This window comes from Mixophyes fleayi, chromosome 6 (assembly GCF_038048845.1).
Source record: "Mixophyes fleayi isolate aMixFle1 chromosome 6, aMixFle1.hap1, whole genome shotgun sequence".
NCBI classification, from domain to species: Eukaryota; Metazoa; Chordata; class Amphibia; order Anura; family Limnodynastidae; genus Mixophyes; species Mixophyes fleayi.
In genome coordinates, this window is record NC_134407.1 from 22,915,787 (window position 1) to 22,941,456 (window position 25,670).

General features: G+C 39.3%; 1 protein-coding gene across 3 annotated transcripts in view; it reads left to right on the forward strand.

Annotated features, from left to right (window-relative positions):
- Positions 1-25,670, forward strand: part of MGMT (O-6-methylguanine-DNA methyltransferase) — a 311,488-nt gene that overhangs the window by 193,119 nt on the left and 92,699 nt on the right. For all 3 annotated transcript variants that reach the window (XM_075216003.1, XM_075216004.1, XM_075216006.1), the window contains exon 4: positions 21,137-21,297. In XM_075216003.1, the coding sequence (XP_075072104.1) occupies positions 21,137-21,297 (161 nt within the window). The remainder of the gene's footprint in view (positions 1-21,136; positions 21,298-25,670) is intronic.

The following is a 25,670-nucleotide window of genomic DNA, read 5'->3' on the forward strand; positions in this document are numbered from 1 at the left end:
CTGTGGCCACGTGTTACAGTGTAACTGTGACACGGGAATATTAATCGGGTCTCTGAAACGGGCAGCATCACACCCCTGTACATAACAGAGAGATGACATCTTGCGTGTCACTTAGAGTCCAATGCTTTTACTATTTTGGTAGTTGAGCATCACATTCACAACAAATGCACAGATTTGCCCAGCAGCTAAATTATTAATATTTTATAGCATTTTAAGTGGTCCTCCCCATTGCTATAGATGTCTACAGCTTGTAGGCCTTTATTGTACTGTTTGCAGCACAATAGTCCTTTCAGAATGTTGCCGTTTCATCTTTAACCCTTTACTGCCAGACAGCCCCCAAACCAGACTGTGTGCTTACCTTGTTGCTTGTGTTTACCTTTCATCATGTATATAAGTAATTTACCCACATAACGCTGAAAGTTCTTTACTCGTTGCCACAGAAGCCAGTTTGGATATGACCATTATTTAATTAAACTTATATATACATATTTTTATGTCTGGGCGAGGGGGTTGTTTGTTTTTCATCCTCGTGACTTTCTGCTATTATGCTTTATTTTATTTTGTCTCTGCCTCTGTAATATATTAGAATAGCTCATCTTTTTTTCGTCAGACTCCGTTCCTCCGGCCGCTATGTAAATCAAGGGAGGCGTGGAAATCAATAACGTTACAGAGACGAATAACATTGCAGGAGTGAAATTGAATCAAAATACCAAGAGCCTTCATTTCTAAAGAAAAAAAATGAATTGAATTTGAAAACAAATCTGTAGCAGGGTAAAAAGACATGATTTGCTTTAACAGACACGCATAACTTTTTGATTTATCTGCCTCCATTTCTCCTCTGGTATATGCATTGCAGGTAATGTTAAATTTATACATGAAATTTGAATCTGGCTTTATTAGATACCACATTCAAATGCAGTATGTTTTTCTTGTTTTGTTTTTTGTTTTTTTTCTTTCCTTGATAACTTCCTTCCAGAAGGTATTGCTATCACTCTATAATATGGTCTTAAATTATACATGATGATACGATGCAAAATAGGACGTGGTTGACAGCGTTGAGCCTACAATTACTTTACATTGGTAGTAAATATCTAAATGCACGGGCTAAATTATATTGGATGTGACAGATAACCAGCAGTAAGATACAGGCTTTCTTTTGTCAACTGACTGTCCAAGGTTTGCCCACTTCAGATTATATGTAGCCTTGTCAGGCTTCCTTACTGGGGATGTTGACAGCTAGGTACACGTTCGCACCTCATATGTTATTAAAAATGAAAAGTGTTCTGCCCATTATTGCTGCAAAATGTCATGTTGCAGGGTAAGAACGAAGCAAACAGATAACAAAGAAGCAACAACACTCCTCAAGCAGTTACCTGTTCACTCTTCTGCTACCTTTTATTGTCATAGTTCCATCTTTCATTATAACCAAAATGGAAAAGGAGGAATATTGACTAACGAGCCAGAAGCAGACAGTCTGGGAGCAGAATAACCTGCTAACGAAGTCCTGTAAAATTCACCTTTCGTTTATCTGGTATATCCCATTCCCATCACATAAAAAAAATAAACTACATAAATTCATATTGTGATTTTTTTTTTCCTTTACTTTTATGTATCTTATTGTGCTTCCTTCATCTACCTTCAACTTGAGAAACTGTCAACTTAACTGTCAATTAAAATGAAAAACTTCACCCCCTCCCTGTCATAGAATAAAAAAAAAACACACTTTTCTTGAACCAGAGTGAGTGTGTGTTTACAACATGGTCGAGTACCAGCATTTCGGGGTGCCTAAAACACAGAATTAGTCATGACATGTCACTAAGTGATTTTATTTTTCCCGTTGTGTCTGCACTGAGTGCCAGCCGCCCCAGGGATTTAAATTAAACACACCACTTTCCTCATTGGCTGACAATGGGGACAAGGGAGAGTGTTTAATTATTTAAATTAACTTGAGCGCACCCTGATATGCTTCCTGGCTTGTGCTGTGAAGCTGGGGCTCCTCAGTACCAGACTGTCCCTGTGTAGCAGCTTCTAGCGTCACAGACACCAGTGACTCTGACATCCCCCTCCTCTTCCTGCCTCCACCCACTTACTCCACACAGGTTAGGAAGTATGTGTGGGGGGTGGGAGTGCAGCACCTGGGGGGTGCCTAGATTGCCCAGTACCTTTTCATCAGCCCTGAAGTGCAAGTGACAGCTCCGTTCCCTGGCTTTATTTATTTATTTAAATCTTTTGTTTGGAATGAGGTTTTTATATAATTTGCAGCACCACTTCCATTCTATGGCCCTGCCGTTCCCTCCACATTAGATTGTTTAACAGTACTGTGGGAATAGGCGCTTGGTATTCAGGTGTGTGTTCACCAAAAACAAAAATGTTTTCTTCTTTTATTCATTTACTTTTTGGAACTTTCTGGATTATGGTTTTCTGGATCTGAGATCCTATACCTGTATCTGCATGAGGCTCCATGACTGGAGCTTTCGATCCGTATTACAATGGCATGTTCTGTGTAATGCAGGACACGCATTTGTGAGGAGACTACCTGACATGGATTTCTATAAGTAAGTACATGTTCTGTACAGAAAGTATTAACCTTCATTCTTATGATGATTCTTTGCTGTTCTTTGGATGTGTAGTGCAAACGTTACCTAGGTCAATGTATGCGGCTACCTGTGACATAAGTTGCCCATTCAGATGAGTTGCATAGAACTTTTACGTTGTTTTTATCTCAAGATACTGATTCCTAGTCAAATTTGGTCTGCATTTATAAACGTTTAGTTGAAAGAAGCTGGATAGCTCACTACCTCCTAGAATTTTCTAAAAAGCTTTGGGAGAAGGGGGCATAGGGTTGCCTTTAAACCTAATCAGTTAAAGGCAACTTGGCAGACACTTGTGTTCTTCAAAAACCACGTTCATTCAAGTCACTTAGTTCAACAAGAGTACAAATAGTAATCTACTTAAACAATTAGGGATGTTTCCAATCCATTTATAAACTTCACCAATCAAGTCTACTTTAGTAGAACTAAATCTCCAGGAATTGTCAGCCACGCATTTAAAGGGAAAACTATGTGCTCACAAGCCGTCTCAACAGGATAAATGTCTTTCAAGGTGCGTAATAGTTAAGTGGCACTGGAGTTATACGATGATACGATGCAAAATAGGACGTAAGTAAACCGATTCTTTCTACAACCCTCTTGCCGTAGACATCATGGAATCTTCCATTAGCATGTATTGCTTTTACTAATATGTTGTAAAAAGTAATACACAGGATCCAATACAAGGTGCCCTCTTTATTATGTATGACTTATGTATGACCAAGTATGACTTAGTTCATGAACCTAGTAAGGATGGTGGTTTGACCAATGAGTTTACGTAAAGAAAATTCTTCTGTTGCCCATACTACAGTATTTTGAACTTTATATTGTGGAATTTACAGGGTAAGTCATAAGGGTAAGAGGTTTTTAGGAGCCTTTATTCCAAGTTATTTGAAAATTTGCATGAATTTTTGATGGCGTATAAAGAGTGGTATTTTTTTCATTGATAATTGCGTAAACAAAAATATTGGAAGAAAGGTTTTCAAATGTCTTCAAACCTAACAATATTCAGGGTCTGGTGGCTGCATGTTCATCAGATTCCTCTTGGTTAACAATATCATCATCCAGAAGTTTGGTAAAGTTATGAAGAATATACAGACTGGGTAGCATCTTGGTACCAAGTCTTAAAGTATTGTTCTTCATAATCAACTTTTAGTTATATAGCACCTCCAGTTTCGCATCGCTTTGAGAATATTTGTCACATTGGAGTTTACAGTCTAAATTCCCGAACACACACACAGATTAGCGTTAATTTTGTCAGAAGCCGCTTGACCTACAATTATGTTTTTGGCATCTGTGCAGGAACCGGAGCACCTGGAGGAAACCCATGAGAAATAACATACAAACGCCACACAGATAAGACAGGGAATCATACTCGTGACACCAGCGATGTGAGGCAGAAATGTTAATCATTGAGCCACCTTGTTGCCCCATCGTTGTTATAAACCACTGAAATCTGCCACAGAAAAGTTCCTATAATTAAACAAAACATCTTGTTCATAACTAGAGCCTGAGAACTGGGGAACTTCAAGCAATCAAACCTGAGGAACCATTCTTAGTAGTACGTTATAGCAAAATTGTTTCAAGATAACCACCTTAGGTTGCTCTGAATATCTCACCTGCTATCTGCCAGTTTCCAGAAGTCAGTCTTTCTACTTTTTGCCCTCCGTCCAGATATGAGACGGAAGGCAAGTTTTCATAAACTTGACCTGAAATAATGATTGCTGACTGATGTGGAAATATATTAAAAATAGGTTAAAGCACAATGTCCGTTTGCTTTTCAGGACTCGTCAAGCATCAGCCAGCTTCCAAGATGACAAGAACTAGGTGATTGAGACAAATTCTCTGTGAAGTTTATTTTACACCAAATCGATAACTTATAAAGTCAATCACATTCCATCTGGCCAGTTCATAGGCTGAGCGAGCAGGTGCTTCAGTGGACTAGGTATGCAGATCAGCAACTTGATGCTTTCCCAGCACATTCATTAAACATTATGGGCACTGGGGTCATAAGTTCGATTCCTAACCATGTCCTTATCTGTGTGGAGTTTGTATGTTCTCCCCGTGTTCCTCACACCATCCAAAAACAGCAGATTAATTAGCTGCTGTCAAAATTGACCCTAGTCTCTGTCGGTTTGTGTGTGTTAGGGAATTTAGATTGTAAGCTCCAATGGGGCAGGGACTGATGTGATTGAGTTCTCTGTACAGCGCTGCGGAATTAGTGGCACTATATAAATAAATAAATGATAATGATGAACATTATTGGTTAGATGAGTCTGTTTCAGAGCTTTGGCTAGAAAAACAGTTTAAGTAGTGGTCTGACACCACCTATTCTTAAGGTGTCCACATGCAAATCAATTTGTTTTTATTGTGATGTAATACAATCCAATGATATCGTAAAAATATTTTCTACTTGTGGTACAATAAAGATCTTCGATCTTAAAGGTCATCACTTTTATGAACATGCTTTCCATATCAAGTTTATCAGATTTAATTTGCTCTTTATGTATACATTTCATATCACCCAGTGAAAACATTGCTCATGAAAAAGATCTCTCAATTATATTTCAGGGAATCGTTGAAAGGACTTGCACTGGGTTGTACCTGATTAGCTCTGACTGTGTCCTATTCAGTATATTGTGATGAGCACCAGATTGCTCTACTTCCACTGACAAACTCTGTTATTTGCCTGGTTCTCGTGTATGCCTGTGGACCAAACTATATTCCATAATTATATGTGCTGTTATTTCACGTCACATGTTTTTAAATCCGTTTCCATTAGATTCTATGACAAATGGTGAAGTCACTGATCCTGGTATATACAAATTGTAATAACAAGAGTTTATTTATGGGATAATATACCCCAACTGTAATTTCTAAAGATATTAAAAATTCACCGAGTCATGTGGACGTGTAAACACACAAGACCTCAGGCTGATTGCTGTTAGAAAGAGCCCAAAACTCCAATATATATACTGAGCAGCACAGTGGCCTAGTGGTTAGCACTTCTGCCTCACAGCACTGGGGTCATGAGTTCGATTCCCGACCATAGCCTTATCTGTGTGGAGTTTATATGTTCTCCTTGTGTTTGCATGGGTTTCCTCCGGGTGCTTCGGTTTCCTCCCACACTCCAAAAACATACTGCTAGGTTAATTGGCTGCTATCAAAATTGACTCTAGTGTCTCCCTTTCTTTCTGTGAGTGTGTGTCTATATTAGAGAATTTAGACTGTAAGCTCCAATGGGGCAGGGAATTAGTGGCGCTATATAAATTGATAATGAAGATGGAGAGTATTGTTCCTCATAATATACAAGATCTCCCAATGAGCACTAGCGTATGATGTTCAGTAATGACCTAACAAATCACTATTAGCATCACTTCTGCAATAATATCACTTTTGTAGAATAGAGATAAAATGAGAGAGAAGTAAATGTAATACAAACAAAACATCTCCGTTGGACTTGTCTACAATTCCCACCAACTGTCTCCTGATCTGACGCAAATATTTAGATACTTGCACCCCAGGACTCCAGCAAGTCATGAAAAAACGAATAATGAACATTGACGTTTAATTCTCACAAACTTTCATTATTAACTAGCTTGAAATGAACTCTGTTTGATCAAATAACCTCTTCAGCCCCCCCCTCCAGGAATCTTTTTTTATTTTATTTTTTAATTTGCCAAAAAGACCATTTGTGCAAAGCAGCGAAAACTGCATCTTGTGTTATCAGAAGCCTAAATAGGGCTTGTGGATTATTTTTAAATAGCGGGAACAAATGGAAAAAAGCATTGACATATCCGTTTTGTTTTCTGCTTTTAAGTGCTCCAATAACTTGTTTTCATTACCTACATTTCTAGAAACAAAAGTAACAAGAAAGGTTGTTCTGTGGAAAATATACTCTTTTTTTCTAAACCAATTAAATACTCTTTGTTCATTGCTACATTACACAGCAAAGCGACATGGCTCTCCCAACATCTCCCCCCCTGCCCCCCCACCACGTTTCCAGTGTTAATACCTGTGTTTCTGGAAGTTGTCAATCCATTTAAAAGATCTTCATTCCGGATGGCCTATTGGGGCCTGGTTGATACAGGATGCTTGTATTTAATAAATTCTAGTCTCAAGTAGTCATTTTTGTAAATAATTAGCTTCAGTGGAAAAATAAGTTGGCATATTGTATGCATCTAATGTCGCAAATGTACACACAGCAAACTTCCTATTAATCAACAGTCAAGCAATGTAAGTTGGGTCTCATACATAATGAATTGTGTTTAAACCTCAAGGGTTTCATTGATAGAAAAATAAGAGAAAACACAAGTGCAGTAAGCTTTTGAATAAAATTTAACTAGATTGCTCTGCATCCTGTAATTGTTTTGGAATCACTGGGGAGTGGATAATTTATCTGCAGTTTGGGTCTTTTTTTCCCTCTCTCTCTCTCTCCCTTTCTCTTCATCTATCACGCGGCGAAGGCTGTTTTAATGATATGTTAAGGTGTTGATAAAAAGTGACTTCTATAATTTCCACATTGTTGAGTGTAATATGCTGTCTCAAAATGTTATTAATAAAACATGTTTAAATTGAAGCCAATGCAAAGATTTCAGATGGAGGAGATTGAGATGTAAATTTGAATGTTCTATTGCACTTTATAATCGGCTAAATGTTTGTCAACGGCAGCAGTTGTAGCTTATTTGCTTACGCGTAACATTTAGACGTATTTGGGATCGCTGGGAGTCGTGGTACCGAGATGCAGTGAAAAAGTTAGATGGTTTTATTAAATTAAATGACCGGACATCTGTTAAGCCCCCGATGTAAAGGAGAGAAGGATAAGGTATATTATGTGAATTAAATTGTATATAGTTCTCTTGCTGTTGTAACCTGTTTGAAATGATGTCTGAGAGATCGCATTGTCACATTGATTTTTTTTTTTTTTCCTTGTCTTGGTATCCTGAGGTTTCTTTGGGGAATACGGTTTTCAAGGGTTAGGTCTGAGTTCAAGGTCTTGACCAGCGCATTAAAAATTTTCCACAGTTTCCTGTGTGATTTATGCAACCTCTGTGTTTTCCACACTATGGCCAAGCTGAAGAGGACAAGCGTTGGGTGGGATTAGCACAGCAACATGGTTTAATATGTTGGTAACAATATACCAACTTTTAGACTGAGTTTATGAAAACAAAAGGATCCAAAGCCGAAGAGATGAGCTTCAGCTTGATTGGGGATGCCTTCTGCTAAATGATTATGTTGAGAAAGGAATTGTACACCGTTTCTATAGCTTGTTAGATGCCTCGTCACTATAATCACAAGATCTACTTCTAGTTTAAGCATTGCACACTAGTGTTGACCTAACTACCAAGCTGCCTAAATATTGCTTTTTCACCATGTATGCTTTGTTCTTGGGGTTTTCCATATAGATTGTTTTTTATGTAATTTGCAGCATCATGCCTCAATTACATATAACAAAATACTTTAACCCCTGTCATTACCCGCAGCACCCCTGGTATTCCTCTTGTTATCATATGGTGTAGCGGTGCTCCTGACAGTGACTGTATATAAACGGAGCTTAGTGGTCATTTCTGTGTTCATGACATTATCACTAAGCAACAGAAATTCATTATTTTTCTTACTGGTTATTAGGCATTTTTTTAGTGTAGTGCTTTATATACCAGTTAGGAGAACCATGTACTAGACCCAAAGAGGAACAAAACACATTGGCTGGATTTAGTGTTGTTGGAGTGTGTTTAATATCATGATCTTCCTGCATCAGTTTGACAGGTGCCTTCCAACAATAGTCTGAGCTTTAGAAAGAACCTGTTCGTGCCACCATCTAACATTCAGACTGTGGCTTCCTGCTGGCCTCCATTCCCCTCTTCCTGTCACATGTCCTTACTAGTATCACACAAATTGGGCCAGATTACTGTCTTCCACGTGATCAGCACACTTATCTCCTGAAATAATCTGTGCTGCTTTGCACAGTCTAAGGACCTGATTTAGCGATCAGTTTTTCGATCTCTGATCACTCCAACTCTGGATAGACATGGATAGACAAGACATGAAGGATGTTAGAAAGTACTTTGATCCTAGTCCGACACACCTTAAAAACTGGCTTCTCCCTACCCCAATTCCTGCTGCATAATTCACATTCAACCGGTAATTCCTTCCTTCTGTTTGAGCAGGGTGACTTTCTATTGTGGACAGTGATATCCTTGCAGCTGTATAATGCCAGGATGTAGATAGCAGAGAGAGTGAATTGCCTTAATTTTAGAATTTTGCGACCAATGTAAAGGGGACACAGTTTTCTTAGCAGGGATCTGGAGAAAGGTTTACTCTCCCAGGGCCCTGGAAAACTTCCCGGAATTTGTGAGTCTCCTGGACATTATGTCAGAGCAGGCAAGAAAGACCTGTCATTTACACACCTCGGAGGCATCCATTGTGTGTGTTGAACCAATAAGCAGCCTTCGTTTTGTTTTTGTTTTTTCTTAAATGTATTACTTTTTTTTAATTGATTTTGGGTATAGAAAGAAAAAAGAGGGGTACAGATATTATTGCAAGGTTCACTCTAATTCCAGAATATGAAGTAGTTATAAATGTAAGTAAATATCAGATAATATAGAAATGTTTATAAGATACAGCAGTCGGCAAGGAATTTAAAAAATAACACTAGTGATTGCAGGAGTGAAGATGCGGAAATCCATGACCTCACTGAGGCGCTGCCTAATTAATAATTCTAAGAATTCCAGTTAATAGGCTCATTCTCATGAATGTAAGGTCATGCCACTCTATGGCTGCCTCCACAGTGTGAGCCTGCCACCATTGTTTGTATTCCCTTAAATGTGCAGTAAAACACGTGCACATACTGTAGAATAGAACTTACTTTCTCTGGAAATGTGCAACTATATATACGGTATACAGTGTTCTCCCCAGCACCTATTCCTGGGTGCTCCACCCGGCTGTTTATACTTGCCACCCGGCTGTTTATACTTGCCACCCAACACATTCCTATTATAATAGAATAAACCATTGTTTCTCCTATTAGAACGGGCACTATGTGAGCACTACAGCCAGCAGTGTGCGTTAGACCACTGACCACCAGTCTGACCAGTCCTGGCAGTGTGGGCAATAACCTCCAACATTTTTCATTATTATTGCAAAATATTACACTGCCCCCACCCGGTTGCTTCTTAATGCCACCCGGCTGCCAACATTTTCTGGCGACAACACTGGGTATATATCTATAGAAGATGACATGTTGCGTGCCTCATTAGGAAAACATAAAAACATGGTACAGGAAACAGCAGTGCCAAAAAAATGCTGTGCAAACACTCTACAAACTTGTTATTTCGTAAAGAAGAATACAGCCAAGGCATTATTTATTTATTATTATTTATTTTAAATAATAATGTGCAAGTATTATTCCTACGTCTATGCTTCCTACTTCTTTTTATTTCCTGCCGCACCATTTGACTGAGGCTTTATGGACTATACAAAGCCTCTAACAGCTCTCAGCACTTTGGGTTCTGCTTATTAAATCTATCAAGGGGTCACCGCCGGTGGTAGCCCACGCTGGCGATAAGTCTCGATTTGGTTTCGCTGGCTACCGCTTCCGCATGCAAAGCATGGAGAAGACTATGTCATACATGCCAACTTTTAAGATGAGAGAATTCATGTGACATGGGGTAGGAGGAGGGTGTGGTGACATTGTCGCCTCACCATAACCCCGCCCCCACTATAAAAAGCTGAAATTCATAGCATTTAATAGAAGGGGCGGAGCTTAATTAAATGATTAAGCCACGTCCCCTCCATTCACTGCCGTGAATTCTGGCAAATGCGGGAGCTTTGCCTACTCTTCCGGGTGTCCGGGAAAGTAGGCAAGTATGGACTATGTAAAAGGATTGGAGGAGATGATAACTGAAGAAAATAAATTAAAAATACTTTATTATTTCAATACAGCATTTTTGCCATCGTCCATACCGGGTTTTTTTTAATAGACTTTTATATATTTGTTTTTCCTTTTTTTTTCCTATTAGTGGAACTGAAGGTCCAAGGCTGCACATATCCCTAGAAACTGGTATGTTAAGTGTTACTGTCTCCTGGCCAGTATCTCTGAAGCAATTGAGTATTGCTCATTTTATTAATAAATTGTAGCGCTAATTGATTTTGTGATAGAAAATCAGCCTTATGACCGCTGGCCCATTGAGCGCAGACAAATGAACACTGCCGTCCACCAGGAGCTGCTGTATCGGCCTCCCCACCTTTCCCTGTAGCTTGATCAGTGCTTGTATGAGGTCTCAGACTGACCACAGAATCTCTACACATTGGAGCAAGGCATGATGGTATCGGTAGTGCTTTGAGTGAGGCCAGCCTACAGACCACAGTGATGTAAGAAGGCTCAAATACACATCTTCAAGATTCAGACTTTTCTTTCTTTTAAAAGTGCCACCAGATTTGTCATGTAATATAGACCTGTGGAAATGCTATTTTTTTAATGGGTATATTAAAAATAAAAACATCACACCATTATGTGTGGGTTAAGATATTTTATTTAAATATTTATATTGCCTGAAGTTATCCTACATAGATTTATGGGCCAAAACCCTTTGTATTAGACAGCTTTCATCATGTTTCAAAATCAGCGACTTTCCCAGGATTATCTTCTTTTCGTATCTGCATAATCTTGGTTGAGATTTAGCTTTTGATGCACCTTGCAGCGACTTGATCTCAACAAAGGAAATAGAATCTAGCAACAACGAGGTGTCACAAAATTCTGGTATATATTATCTCACAATGGTTATCAGCATTATGTGATCAGTATTTGTCTAGTCTTCTGGAACATGCCTAATATCTGCAAAGATCCCAGAGATAATGAAAATCTTGGTTACACCGTTTTGTTTTCTAGAACAGTGCCCTTGGTGAAAAATCAGTGCAGCTTCGGAAATACTTCTTTCTATTGGATGGCGCAGTGGTTAGCATTGCTGCCCACTGTGCTTGGGTTGGATTCCAACCAGTGCCCTACGTGTGGAGTTTATATATTCTCCCTGTGTTTGTGTGGGTTTCCTATAGGTGCTCCGATATCCTCCCACGCTCCGACATACTGGTAGATTACTGCTTTCTGAGAAAATTAACCCTACTGTCCGCGTATTAGCAGATATAAATTGTAAGCTTCACTGGTGCAGAGACTGATGTGCATTATTAAATAGCCTCTGTAAATCACAGCATAATATGTAAGCGTTATATAAATACATATAAAGAAATCTACGATAATTATAATAAATATATAAAAGAAAATAATAAAATGTGCTGTGTTCTGGACTTACCCATAAATCCCTGAACAAGAAAGGTATAGAATAGTATAGATAGTTTGTAAAATAAATAATATTGAAATATCACGTTTTTAAAAATAGATTTGTAAATAGCAACCTAAAGCTCTCAAGTAAGTATTGTTAATATGTGGAAATTGCTCTTACCTTGTTACAGTTCACGTATGTCATTTAAGTTGTGTGTTTGTTTTTTTTCTCCCAATTTCAATTGGCATCTTCACTTAAGCAAGAAAAACATACCTATTCCGCTGCGTTATTTTGGACGTATTAAAGGTCATAAAACTATAGCAATAAATGTGACTTATTGTGACAACTAGTCCGCATCATTTCTCCCTGGGCGGTGTGGATGTTACTGAGCCAATGAGTGTACTAATGCCAACATATTAAAGCATGGAAATACATATTTAGTGGGTAATAGAATTATGTTGTAATCCATGTTCTGTATTGCAGTCTTAAGTTTTATATCCTGGATATCTTCTGATTGGATGACATGTTAAATCTAACTTTGCAAATATTGGTTTCTTGCTAGATATTTTATTGTTCATGGAAAATAAATGGCTCAGCGATAATAGGTCAGAGTGGTAAGACTTGGGCGTTCAGTTCCACTGCTTGGAGAAAAGAACTTAAGACATAGCTTTAACAAAAATGGCAAAATATATATACATATACATGTGTATGTGTGTATGTATATATATATATATATATATATGTATATATATATATATATATATATATATATATATATATATACGTATACATACATAATATGTATATATGTGTGTGTTTATGTGTGTATATATGTGTGTGTGTATATATATATATATATATATATATATATATATATATATATATATATATAGACATATATACACACGCGCATATAGATAGATTAGATTTATATATATATATATATATATATATATATATTTATATTTGTATTTTAGTTTTTTAGTTTTTCATATGTTTTGTGTATAGTCCCGTGAGTGCTTCGACCATCATTGTGATATTGTCTATTGTTACTTATCCGATGCCACCAGGATGAGATCCCCAGAATATGATGGATACTTCGCGTTTGTCGGTCCTAACATTGGCTGGTCCCAGTTGAACCCACTCTTTGTGATTCCTATTTGCCCTTTGATGTTGTTCCCCTATTTTATGGTCAATGTACAAGCTTTATTCTTGGATTTACTATTAATTCGGCTGACGCTGCTACTCCAGCGGACCAACTGAAATACCCTAAATGTGCGGAATCCTTCAGTATCCTAGTGAAATTTAGGAAACGTGAAATTGACCTCCACTTACATTATTTGTGTGACTGCTACAGATATAAGAACTTAAAACATAGCTTTAACAAAAATGGCAAATTATATCTATCTATCTATATATAGAAGATTTTACTGAACTTACGATTGAAGAAAATGCTTTATTCAAATAATAAAACATATTTTTATTGATTTTCTTCCATTATCGCCATCCTGAGATGGAGGTAACAGAGGGATTGTGGCGACATCTGGTGAAGCTTACCGCCAGCAATAGGACCACGGTGACCCTTTGATGTTTATGGAGAAGCCCTGTCACCAGCTTTTTGCCCTTTAATCAATAGACCCAGTAGCCTTAAACTAACAACTGCATACAGCCAATTAACAGCCTACTGTAACCGAACACTTTCAGGATGACAAGAAATTGGCAATAGCATTATAATGAAGCACTACTTACATTTAATGATATATTTTTTGAAACATTTAATATTATCTTCAACTAGTAAATATACCTAACTTGTATGATAAGTTTTTTTTTTTATAAATTTTGTGGAAATGTCATTAATTTGGAGGGTTAAATATCAATTGTAGAACTTTTACATTAACCTTTGGGCATTGTTACATCACTTATTTTCTTCCTTCATTTACTGTACTTTATTATTATTTTTGAACCTTTTGGCGCACTGAGCTAAGTGAGAAGCAGTAGGTCATCGGTAAGGTGTCCCTCATTATTGGTCCAAAATGTTGGAAGTTATAATTTAGGTAAGAGACCAGAAGCCATAGCAGTTTCATTGTAAATCATTTAAAGTCAATGTGGAAATGTTACAAGATTTCAGGAAATTAATGTCACTTTGCATTGCAGATGATTAATTTAGTGTTAAAAGTACAATGTCTGTTCATTTTAAACATGAAAGGTGTTCAAAAAAAGTGGAACCAAAGATGAGCAACCAGAGTGGGCACACGATTGTCATTGAAAGTCTGCCAAACTTATGATACAGTCTTCCAAATATATTGCAACTAATTGTTTTGCAAAAAAATCAATTTTCTTTCCCATCATGAAATAGTGCATTAAGCATAAATGCTAGCCTAGATTCCTGCCTAAAGGTGTATATTTCCTGTGGTTACTTTGGCTGCTAATTTGTGTACTGTTGGGTGAATGCCAGTAATGTCTCGGCTGCTAATATTTAATATTCAGGATTGCTAGTTTGTTCAGTGGGAGTACAGTATTTTTATTTTGATTGAGTTTTTTTGTTTTTTTTTATTTTTAGCTTGATCTCTCTCATTTGTCTTGTCTATGTGATTAAAGTGGGTTTTGAAACACTTCTATTATCACTTAAGTGAGCGGCATTTTAAACTGCTTCCCAGTACAAAACAAGATTTTAAGTGAATTTCCAATCTTTCTGGACAATTTAGGAGTTTATCACTACTGAAGTTAAGATAGTTTGGGGAGGCATATATTCCTATGTACATTGGACATCCTGACAGTAGTTTATATTACAGGCACTGCATGGAATCAGTCTGTGGATACTGTTGCTTTACCCTTTTAGCTATTATATTAGACAAATGAAGGCTGCTTGACTTTTTATTTACACACAAAAGCAATGATTCCTAAACTGTAAGGCGGATTTCACTGGTTGGGCACACTTACCTGAATTAGACATGCACAGGTTAAAGGGGAGAGCAGAAATATTGAAGACACAAACATCTAAATGAGGTAATAACATGAGACCAAAGCAAAAGGGAAGATCACTAGATGGCACTTAGAAGTATGGAAATAGGATCTGGGTGTACTGCCATGCTGGACAGATCCATCTCTCTCGTCCTAGTATGTAAAACATACAGAAATGGCATAGTAACTCCTGGATATTCAATTAATGATCTATAATATAAATGTCTAGTGGCGTGTGTTAGTCTGTCTGTGTGTGTGTGGAAAAAATAAAACCAAGCTGCAGCGCCACCTGCTGGGCGGAGTTATACACTGACCTACTAAATTCTTAGTGTGTGTGGAAAAAAAAATTCAGAAAGGGCTGAAATTTGGTATACTAAGATGTTTTTAATTTGTTAATTTAATTTGTTAATTGTTAAAAGTGTTTATAAAGATTAAAAAAAAATATATATATATATTTCTTGAAGGAGAAGTGACAGTTGGGAGTGGTTGGTGGTTGCCGGGGGTGACAGTGGGGAGTGGTTGGTGGTTGAGGCCTGGGCTATGGCCCAAATGCATGACAAGAACCTTTTTAACACCTTAAGTAGCTTGATTTGACTAGAATGCATGAGTATCATGCACGTGTTAACTTGTTTTATATATGTGGGAAAGCTGCAGTAAGGACCTGTCAAGACAACATCCACACAGCCGTGTCTAAAACGAGGATGTGAAATAATTAATTGTGTCATGTTTTCTCTATAAGGCACCACAAGGGATCCACATCGCTGTGAGGGTGAGACAAGGAGAGTATGTGAGAGTTAGGAGAAGAACTGATAGGCTTTGATGAAGAAATAGGTTTTAAGAGCCTGCTTGAAGCCATGGAAAGAAGGTAGAGAGTCTGATTGAGAGAGGGAGTGAGAGTACCAGAAGCGGGAAGCAGCACAGGAGAAGTCTTGGAGACGAAAGTGTGAAAAGATAATGAATGAGGAGGAGAGGCGGTGGCCATTGATGGCATGAAGAGGACGGAAAGGAGAGTGGAGGGAGATGAGATTGAAGATGTAGCGGGGAGAGGATTGGGGTTTGGTTTTATAGGTGAGGGTACGAAATTTGAACTGGACTCTGTAACGGAGAGGGAGCCAGTGAAGAGATTGACAGAGAGGGGAGGCAGATGTAGAGTGGTGGGAAGAAAAATTACGCGGGCAACAGCGACGAGGATGGATTGGATTTGGGAAAGTCGAGAGGAAGGGAGACCAGTGAGAAGGAGGTTGCAATAGTCCAGACGAGAGATGACAAGCAGGTAAACAAGGGTCTTAGTTGCCTCCAGGCTGAGAAATGGTCTTATTTTTTCAAAAGTGGAAGTGGCAAGATTAGGAGAGGAACTGAATATAGGAGTGAAAGATTCAAGGATAACTCCTAGTCCGCGAACTTGGGAGACAGGTGAAAGGGTAATGTTATCAACGGAATTAATAAAAATTAAACAACCTGGTCTTCCTAAAAATAACTAAATTACATCCAAAACCTGTATCACACTCACTATATTAAATACAAAGTCCTGCTAGGATATAGTTCAAGAACTGACACTCAGATGCTCCCTTTTTCCAAATTGCAATCACAGCCTATTTTAATTAGAGATATTGTAATCCAAAATATTCCCTGCATAAATTGAGTGTTCTAAAAGCCAACTCTGTGACATATGAATTCTTTAAAAATGCAAAGAACATTATTAAATGGGATTTAATATGACAAAAAGTCACAATTCTTCTTAAATAAAATAGTGATAAATTAACATGTATAAATACAAAACCGTTTTTAAAATAAAACAGTAACGGAAGAACCACACTCTTAATCTTTCATGTAGGTAGTGGTTCTCAAACTTGGTTCCGTGGAACTCATAACTTCTGCCAAGGGGTGACGGGTTTTGCAAACACATAATGGTGGAAAAAAAAAATTATTGGCACTCTTAAATTCATATATGCAAATTAAAATTTGTGTGGCAACTTTCGACAATAACCGTTCCGCCACTGATAGCATGTGTACAATCCACAGCTGCTTCAGGTCAGAGGGTTCACAGTACCATCACTTGTAACTCCTCACCAAATGCCATGCTGAAGTACTGTGCCTCGCTTCTCTAAGCTTTGATTGCTACACATTTCCAGAGAAGCTGATGACAACACTTCATAACGGACATAAAAGTCTAATGCTGGTATATTGTTTTGTATTTTAATTACATTTTCACCTACTACTTAAATACAACTCTTGTTTTTTGATTAAGGTACCAGAAACATGTAGCCCAGCTTTGGAGGGGAAAGGGGTATGGATAGGTAGGGGTTCCTCAATAAGTTCTGTAGATTTTTAGGGTTCCATGTGCTGAAATAGATGGGGAACCACTGGCCTGTGGCAAGGTTGTGAAGGCTTTGGACAATTTCTCTGTAGCAGACTGATCCCCACAAACAAATGTCCCAAATAATTTAACTACTTTTTAAAACTTTTTTGCCCATTCCCTCCGATTTGACCTCACTGAAAGAGGTGTGCTGCTCTGCTAATCTACAGTCAATTTGTTGCCAGGTTCTTGTAATGGGTTCTTAAAAATGTACCATAACTCCCTTCTGGAGCATAGCAGAGATATGAGATTACTTCCAGTAAACGTGGTATAGTTTAAGGCACCTATATAGCGATAAAAGTTTTTAATTATTCCATCAATTTAACAATTTACTTAGAGAGTTTTTCAAAATGTGACACTTAACTTTTTTTTTTTTTGCATAGATTTTGGTTTTGCTGTGATACAAGGGGTTCTGGATGCAAAGGTTCATGGTGATATGGGAATATCTGTCGTCCCGGATCCCAAACTTTGCTGACTGGGCATTAAATGTTAATAGACATTCCCAGACCGTCATTCAAGTCACTCTTGTAGTTTAGGAAACTGCTAGCTAAAAATGGATTTCACCAGTGGTCCCAAACTTTAGGGTCTGAATACGCAGAGTGAATGCTTCTTCCCAGTGCAATAAAATGTGTTTATACATACAAGATAACCAAACAAACTTCTTATGTTTTCCATGAATGGCAAGTGTCCCTTTGGCTGTAATCTCTCTCCTCTACCCCAATATACCACAGTTTTATCTCCAACTTATTCATGTTTCTTAAGAATGATGGGTGTTTAGCCTCAAGCTCTGACCCTTCCATGTGATGTTCTTATGGGGGCTTTTCGAATACTGTATAAAATGGTGTAATTATAATTGCTGCTAGTTATTCTACTGCTTTATCTTTGTTATGATTCCCTGCATTGTACTAGTTGATTGTTTTTTTGTTTTGTTTCTTTTAACCATATAAATAATAAACTGCTCTCTGATAAAAAAAAATAAATAATCGTAACCGCGTTGGTGAAGCCAAACTAAAGCGCTGCCCAAGTACTTTCTACTCAAGGCTGCAGCTTGCACAGAAGCTGTGTGTAGCTCAATCTGAGGTCATGGGAGGCCAGTTTGTTAATGCACAGTATATCATTTTAAAGGCCAGCTATATTTGCGAGTCTGTTGCAGCACTAACATTTTGGGATCTAATTCTCTGTAGAAGCAGCCAATTAAAATTTTAATGAAGCTGGATTTTCTCGTTCATGGGGGCATCATGGCCAAAAATAAAGCCTCAATGGACCTCAACACTTCTCTGTCTGTACAGAGTAGGAAATTCCAAATCCCAAATAATTACATACAAGAAAAAAGACCTGTAACATAGCTTATTGGGGAACGAGTAACTGCTAAAATTAGTTATAATACACAAATGGGAGAAGCAGTGTATGTCCAAATTCATATTTCAATGACCAGTTATAATTTTTAAAGCAGTAATATTATCCACACTGGATAAGAGAGAGGCAAAATATAAACGCTAGGGAAGGACTCAATTCATATTTTAGGACTCACCGTTTTACAAATCATAATTTGCATAGTAAAATTAAGCACCTAAATGATAAATTTAATCTTTGATTTCCGTTCTTGAAAGATATAACTGTCTTGTGCTCCAAAATGTCAGGGAAATCAGGATTCTATAGTTGTTGGCCAAATCCTAAGGACTTCCTAAAATCACTTGTGGTTTAGACTAGTGATAAACAGCTATTCTTCACATTGGTTGGTAGGTCCAGCTTTGGTGCACACAGGTTTGGGCCTATGTGAATGGCCACATAGGCCCAGTCTTGAGCCACAGAGGTGCAGAAGTGGGCCCAGTTTTTACTGAATTAATTCTTTGGACTTATTTTACACAAACGATATGCAGTGAGGTTTAAGCCACAAAGGGGAGAACTCAATTAGCCACGAAGTGTCTCACGAACGTTCCGGAGACAATACACGGTCATTTTGCCTCGCACCCCATAGAGGTGCAATGAAAAAGGAGCAGAGATTTTTACCGTAATTGACGACGATGTGCGTGGCGCGATGTTTGCGTGCCACATCGCCGGCATTTGATTTCCATCCAGAGTTCCGGTGGTGGAGGAGGATGGTTATCGAATGTCACAGTAAAATGGTGGCAAAAGATGAAAATCTGGGCCAGAGTTCCCCTTCCACTAAGAACATGTATAGAAGCTGCTATTGTCAACTTATGGAGGGGGCCAGTGTGTGTCCTTCTGACATAGGACACTGGACAGGCCATGGGGTCACAGGGCAAGTCATAGAACTCCTTTCCAAGGCCCCACTTTGTCAGTGTTTTCTCGCTCTTGGAGTAACCAGGTATGAACTTCAGTTTGGAGTTAACACTATGGGGAGATTCAATTTGGCGCAAAGTGTCTCAAGAACATTCGCTGAGACACCTTGCGCCAATATTGCGGCAGGAATCTCCACTCATTTTTTCTCGCACCCCGTAGAGATGCGGAGAAAAATGAGCATAGGTTCCTACTGTAATTGCCGTCACTGTGCGCAGCCGGACATTGCGGTGATGTCCGTGCGCCACATCACCGGCAATTGAATCTCCCCCTATATCTGAATATAAGGCTGGCGAGCATTACCTAGCCTAGAAAGACCACTTATGTGGGATGGAATCCAGATGCAGACTTATCTGATTCCTGATTAGGGTTTTATTATTTATTAACATAGTTTAACCTTGAGCCAGGTCTTTACAATTGGGAACAAAAACGGGAATAAAACTGGGTATTAATTTGAGATGCTCACTGACCCCCGTGAACTGGTTTTGGTTTTGGATCTGGATTAGCTTCGTGTTTTGATTTTGGACAAACCGCCCTCGTGGGTTTTGGATTTGGACTTTTTTTTAGGAAAAATCCTAAAATATGCTAAAACCACATATTTTTTACTCTTTTTTTTTTTTTTTTTTTTGGTTTTTTGTTCCTATATTATTATTAACCTCAATAATACTAATTTCAAGTCATTTGCAGTCGATTTTCACCTCACAGGTGTCACAATATTATTTTCATACACTTTCGGACAAATACTGCAGCACGGCAGTTCCTAGCCTATCTAGGACACATTGGCACACAGTAGTGGCAGAAAAGAAAAATGGGGGTCTGCCCTCCCTCCCATCCCCATTATGTTTGATCTTAAAAAGGTATTCAAAACTCGCGAGATCAGAGATCCGACGACGTAACAATGACGTTTTGCCTCGTTTTCGATTCCGAGGGCATGCAAAAGTACAGAGCCGGCTCGGCTCGGTGCTCGGATCCCCTAAGTTCGGGTGTGTTCGGTTCTCGAGGAACAGAGTCTGAGCATCTCTAGTATTAATAGACAGAGAGGTAAAAGTGCTCTGCTCTCACGCGTACAGCCTGTCAGACAGCAGGAGCTTGGTACATGAGGTTAAGTGACACATACTGCTTGTTGGTCCAGCCAGATTGCAGTAGCACTTAGTAGGCTTTATGATTCAGGCACTCACCATGATTTAATGACTATTTTGTTTTTCAAGTAAGAATAGTTAATATAACTTGCGTATTTATTTACTAAACATACACAACACAATACAAACTACATTAATTTGTACCACAGAACATCAGATTGAGATTGAGCAGGTTCAGTGAGAATCAGAAGTGCCACACGGAGAGGTCAGGTTATAACTGCAGTACGTTGGATCATTGGTTTAGTTAACTTGGAAATGTTTGATTTTCCTTTCTTTTATGTTTTTTTTTATTTTATTTTTTTGCACAACTTTAAAAAACAAAGTATAAAAACATTGATATCCTTTAAATCTCAATCCGCTTAATAACTTCCTTTAATTTCAAATAACCTTTTGAATACAAGTGTTTTTAGAAAGTAGACGCATTTTCATTGAATTAGGTTTGTTTTGCTAGCTAATTTATTGCAGGAAAGTAACATGGGTTGGAAGGAAAACACATTAATGTTCTGTCGTTTGCAGGGCTAAGGACGCCTCTGCACCATTCAAGGTATGCGAGGGCCCTCAGGAAATGATCGCATCGCTGAAACAGTGCACGACCTGGCTGCAAGCCTACTTCTGCGAGCCCTGGCTGATAGAGAAACTCCCCATCCCGGCTTTCCACCATCCACTCTTTGACAAAGGTATATGTGACTGTGTATACGTTGCTTGTTGATACCAAGTCATTGTGTTGTCATGATTAAATATCACTTTCATAACATTCCATTCTGGCAGCACCAATCTGGTCCGTTTTATACCGCTAGCACAGACAAGTGCTCAGTGTGATGTAGTTACAGGGGTCTCAGTAATCCCTATCTGTTCCAAGAGCGTGTATTGGTTTTGGCACAAGTTGTAATAATTCCTGGCTCCAGACGCTGAAATGACGCAGCTTAAGTTTTAACTACAGCTGGATACGAGAAGTTTGAAAACGGACAGGTCTGATTGAGAGGAATAACGTCAATGGATCTATTGTTCTCGGAAGTATTTGTGTCTTAAAGTTCCCCGTTGTCTATACACAGCCATTGTTTGGGCTAAACCAACAATTGGCCTATGCATTCACTAGGAGCCTGTGACATCACTGAGGCATGAGCCACAAGATGCCTCATGCCTCTGATGTCATTGGTTTCTAATAAATGGATAGGCTGCCTTCTCACGAACATTGTTCATCCTACAAATATGGCTGCTTGTGTAAAAGCGACGAATACACTTTAAACATTTTTCCCTACTTTTGGACCGCCTAGCTGTTAAGGGACACGTGCTGGGCCGTGATGTCATTACGATGCATCAAGCGGGACCATGATGACAGAAATCACAATGGTTCACCTCATCAGGGCCCCACTTCACTAGAAAGTGAAGCAGAATCTGGGAGGTTGGCGCTCGCCCTCATTAAATAAGGTGAATTATCATTTACATTCGTACTTGCCAACTCTCCTGGAAACATCATCATCTATTTATATAGCGCCACTAATTCCATAAGGCCATGGTCGGGAATCGAACTCATGACCTCAGTGCTGTGAGGCAGAAGTGCTAACCACTGAGCCAACGTACACCAGCAAGGAAGATAAACAAGGATGTAAAGACATGTATTTGGTAAAACAGTTGTTATGAGATAATATTGTTAACGATCCTTACTTGTAGAAAGGTGGACATAGCCTTTAAGAGATAGGCCAGGCTTGGCCAACATGTGGCTCTCCAGGTGTTGTGAAACTCTGTCTGCTAGCAAAGCATGCTGGGGCTCTGTCAATCCATAGCTGGCAAGATATGCTGGGAATTGTAGTTTCACAGCACCTGGAGAGCAACAGGTTGGCCAGACCTGAAATAGACAATCTCAAATTGGAATGAAGGAGTTAAACGCGTCACTTTCTTGCTACAAATGAGGCAGACTAATGGACAATTAGACAGCTTTGTAAACGCAGTTGGTGAGAGTTACATGACATTAGGTAGCTGATCAGATGTCTCCTGTTTAGTTTACCATAATTATAGAAATTGTTGCTTACGAGTGAATTAAAGGTATAGGATAAAGTAATTCAAAAATTAATTTTAACTTAATTGTTGCATTTTGATTTTTAAAGCTAGTTCCACGCAGACTTATTTTTAAGCTACATTGGCCTCATGTGCGATCACAAAAAATGTGTGCATCATTTTTTTCCATTCAGTCACGTTCCAGCATGCCCAAAAAAACATATTTGTGGTCATAGCTAAATTCTGTTACTACTGAGGAAAGAGGAAGCCTTCCCATCATAGTGATCACCTTATAGCAAGTAGGTGGATTGTAGTATTTGAAAGGTGCTTTTCACTAGTCTGCACCTGTCCCTCCCAGTTTTGGGTGGGGGTAGAACAACCTGTGGACAGTCATATAATCAGAATGTTCACAGAAGCACAGAGTATATTGGCGAGGGATCTGTACATGTGGGGGGAGGCAGCGACCTACGGACTTGAGGGATTATGATAGTGGAAGACAGGCGGTGTATCCTGATGTGGGCAGGGCCAGTTTGAGACAAGTTGGGGCCCTGGGCACGAGACCATGGTAAGGGCACCTCTTATGTTAGAACTGTATATAAAATATATCTATATATACAGAATAGAAACCAATACTAAGGCATAAACTCCACTTAATTCAGCTTCCATCATATGGAGCCCTGATCTCCAGCAGAGCCACCCCATGCCACAAAAAGCCCACACCTCACTTCTCAGTCTTATGCCCACAAGAATAAAGTACCCAACATTTACAGCTCTGCTCCCAGCCTGTCAGTCGCATTGCCAGTTCCTACTGTCATGTCATCTTCATTGAAGAGCAATAGATGCCCCCTGAAAATCTGATTTTCAGGTTCAAATACCCTCCACACATTTCCTCTGGTTCTATTTGTCTCCCTTCTTTTACCAGCTGCTGGTGTAGACCGTTTCTGAACAGAAAGCCTTGTGATTTCCTTGGACTCTGGGCCTGTGCTACCATTAAGCAAACTTAGGTGGTTGCCTAATGCACCAATGATAAGTGGTCACCTAAAATCATAATGTCACTCATCCAGTGATTATAATGTCCCCGTGGTGCCCACTACACGGAGTTGTGGCCGCTGACATGAAGGAGGAGTTAGGAGCAGCTTCTTACATGTTGAAGCTGCCGTGTGCTGCTCCTCCTGGTCAGTGTTACGCTGGGAGTATGCACTTGGCTAGGGTGTCGCAGCCTAGCGTCACACTTAGTCTGAGGAGCGAAGGAGGCCGCCCTCACCTCCCGCCTACCAAGGTTAGAAGTAGCGGGGGTGGGCCACCACTTCTCAGGGTGGGTGGATGGAGTGCTGCTTCCAAAAGGACGGGGGAGGGGGGGGTCTAAGACACACCAGGGGATTGCAACGACCTTTCCCGAACTGTGTTCACTATTCAACCTTAGGGTTACATAGAACTAATTGAGGGCCAAATATGACCTGACAAATAATTGCATAGAATAATGTAGCGACAGCTCACCAACATTGCCGCTGAACAGTGTAGAATAATAAAGCCAAAGAGTGTTTCAGGAACCTCCTCAAAGCACAGCTTCATATGAATGTTTAATTACATTAACCATGTGTTCATGAATAACTACAAACGTAACATTGAGGGGAGGAAGTTCTCTGGCACAACTTGTGTGTCAGCAGCGAGGCAGTCACATTTAACAGGGAGAAATGCCAACAATGTTATGTCCATGGTCTAAGATTAAAGGGACAAGATTTGTTTATTTTTTATAGTGTACACCGCACTCATACAAATCTGAGTGAGGGATGAGAAAGGCATCCATTAATTTGTAGACGAAGCAGTAGAACTGTTAGTCTAACCCAAAATGACGATAAACATCAGTAGTTCAGTGCATAGCTCCATTCAGCTTTAAATAAAGCTGGCTAGGGTCAGAGGGTCACAATACTTGTCCTGCTATTGGAGTTATATTTGTCTGTTCCATTTCTTCTTCGAATCACCATCACAGGGTTTTGTCCGTAGCAACTGGTTCATGGAGCTATACCGCAGGGTTATGGTCACTCTATACAACTAGATCTCTGTAAATTACCCTTGGATGTGATGTGCAGTAAGCAGTGATGTGCTACAGTGCTCCCTATTAAGAGGATACCCTCCTCTGTGCTTGTGCTGAACTTATCAGTCTATAAACTTACACTATTCCAAAGTGGAACTGAAAGCCCAGGTCTGTATTATGAGTTCCACTGCGCATGCACATATCCCCCGGAGGTTGTCCCAGAGAAGCGGTATACTCCGCCTGCTTGCCGAGATTTTAATGATAGAATACGGTGATAAGCAGTGATGGCAGACTAGCCTTATCGCCGTATTTTACTAACTAGATTTCATTTCTGTAATGCATTTCCCCGTTCCACCTACGCCTGTGTATATAAAACATTGCAATATCCCATACTTTGTAATCAAGAATAGCAAAAACTGTATATAGTTTATCTTGATTCAGGGGCAGACCTAGATTTTTAATTTTTTCTTTAGAGGGAGGGGAGTTTAGTGCCCCATCCCTTTTGTCTCTCCTAGCAGTAGTACACACACACACATACACACATACACACACACACACACACACACACACACACACACACACACACACACACAATCCTGTCGGCAGAGACAAGCAGACAGAGAATTCTCTGTTTAATACACAATCAGTGCGGCCAGGTGGGATTCTCTGTTTAACTCTCAGCTGGTAGTCACATAGATACGTATGTGGTGTGCGGCCACAGGCAGCCCACCCCTGCTTGGGGTGGGGCGGGGGGGGGGGGGGGGAATTATCACCCCCCCTCCCCCAGATCCACCACTATCTTGTTTCCGATCTTGCTGAACATCTAAGATTATGGCCACTCCTTTCCTGCACATTTATTTCTTACAGGAAATCTGCTCTCTGTGCGTTTAGTACACATTCAATTTGCTTAACTGCGGCTCCTTCTTCAGATGTATAAAAGTGTTGAACATGAGAAACTATTGTAGTACTTGATGTCGGAATGAAATTTCCAGCGGTTCAATAACTGTTAATATTGCTGGG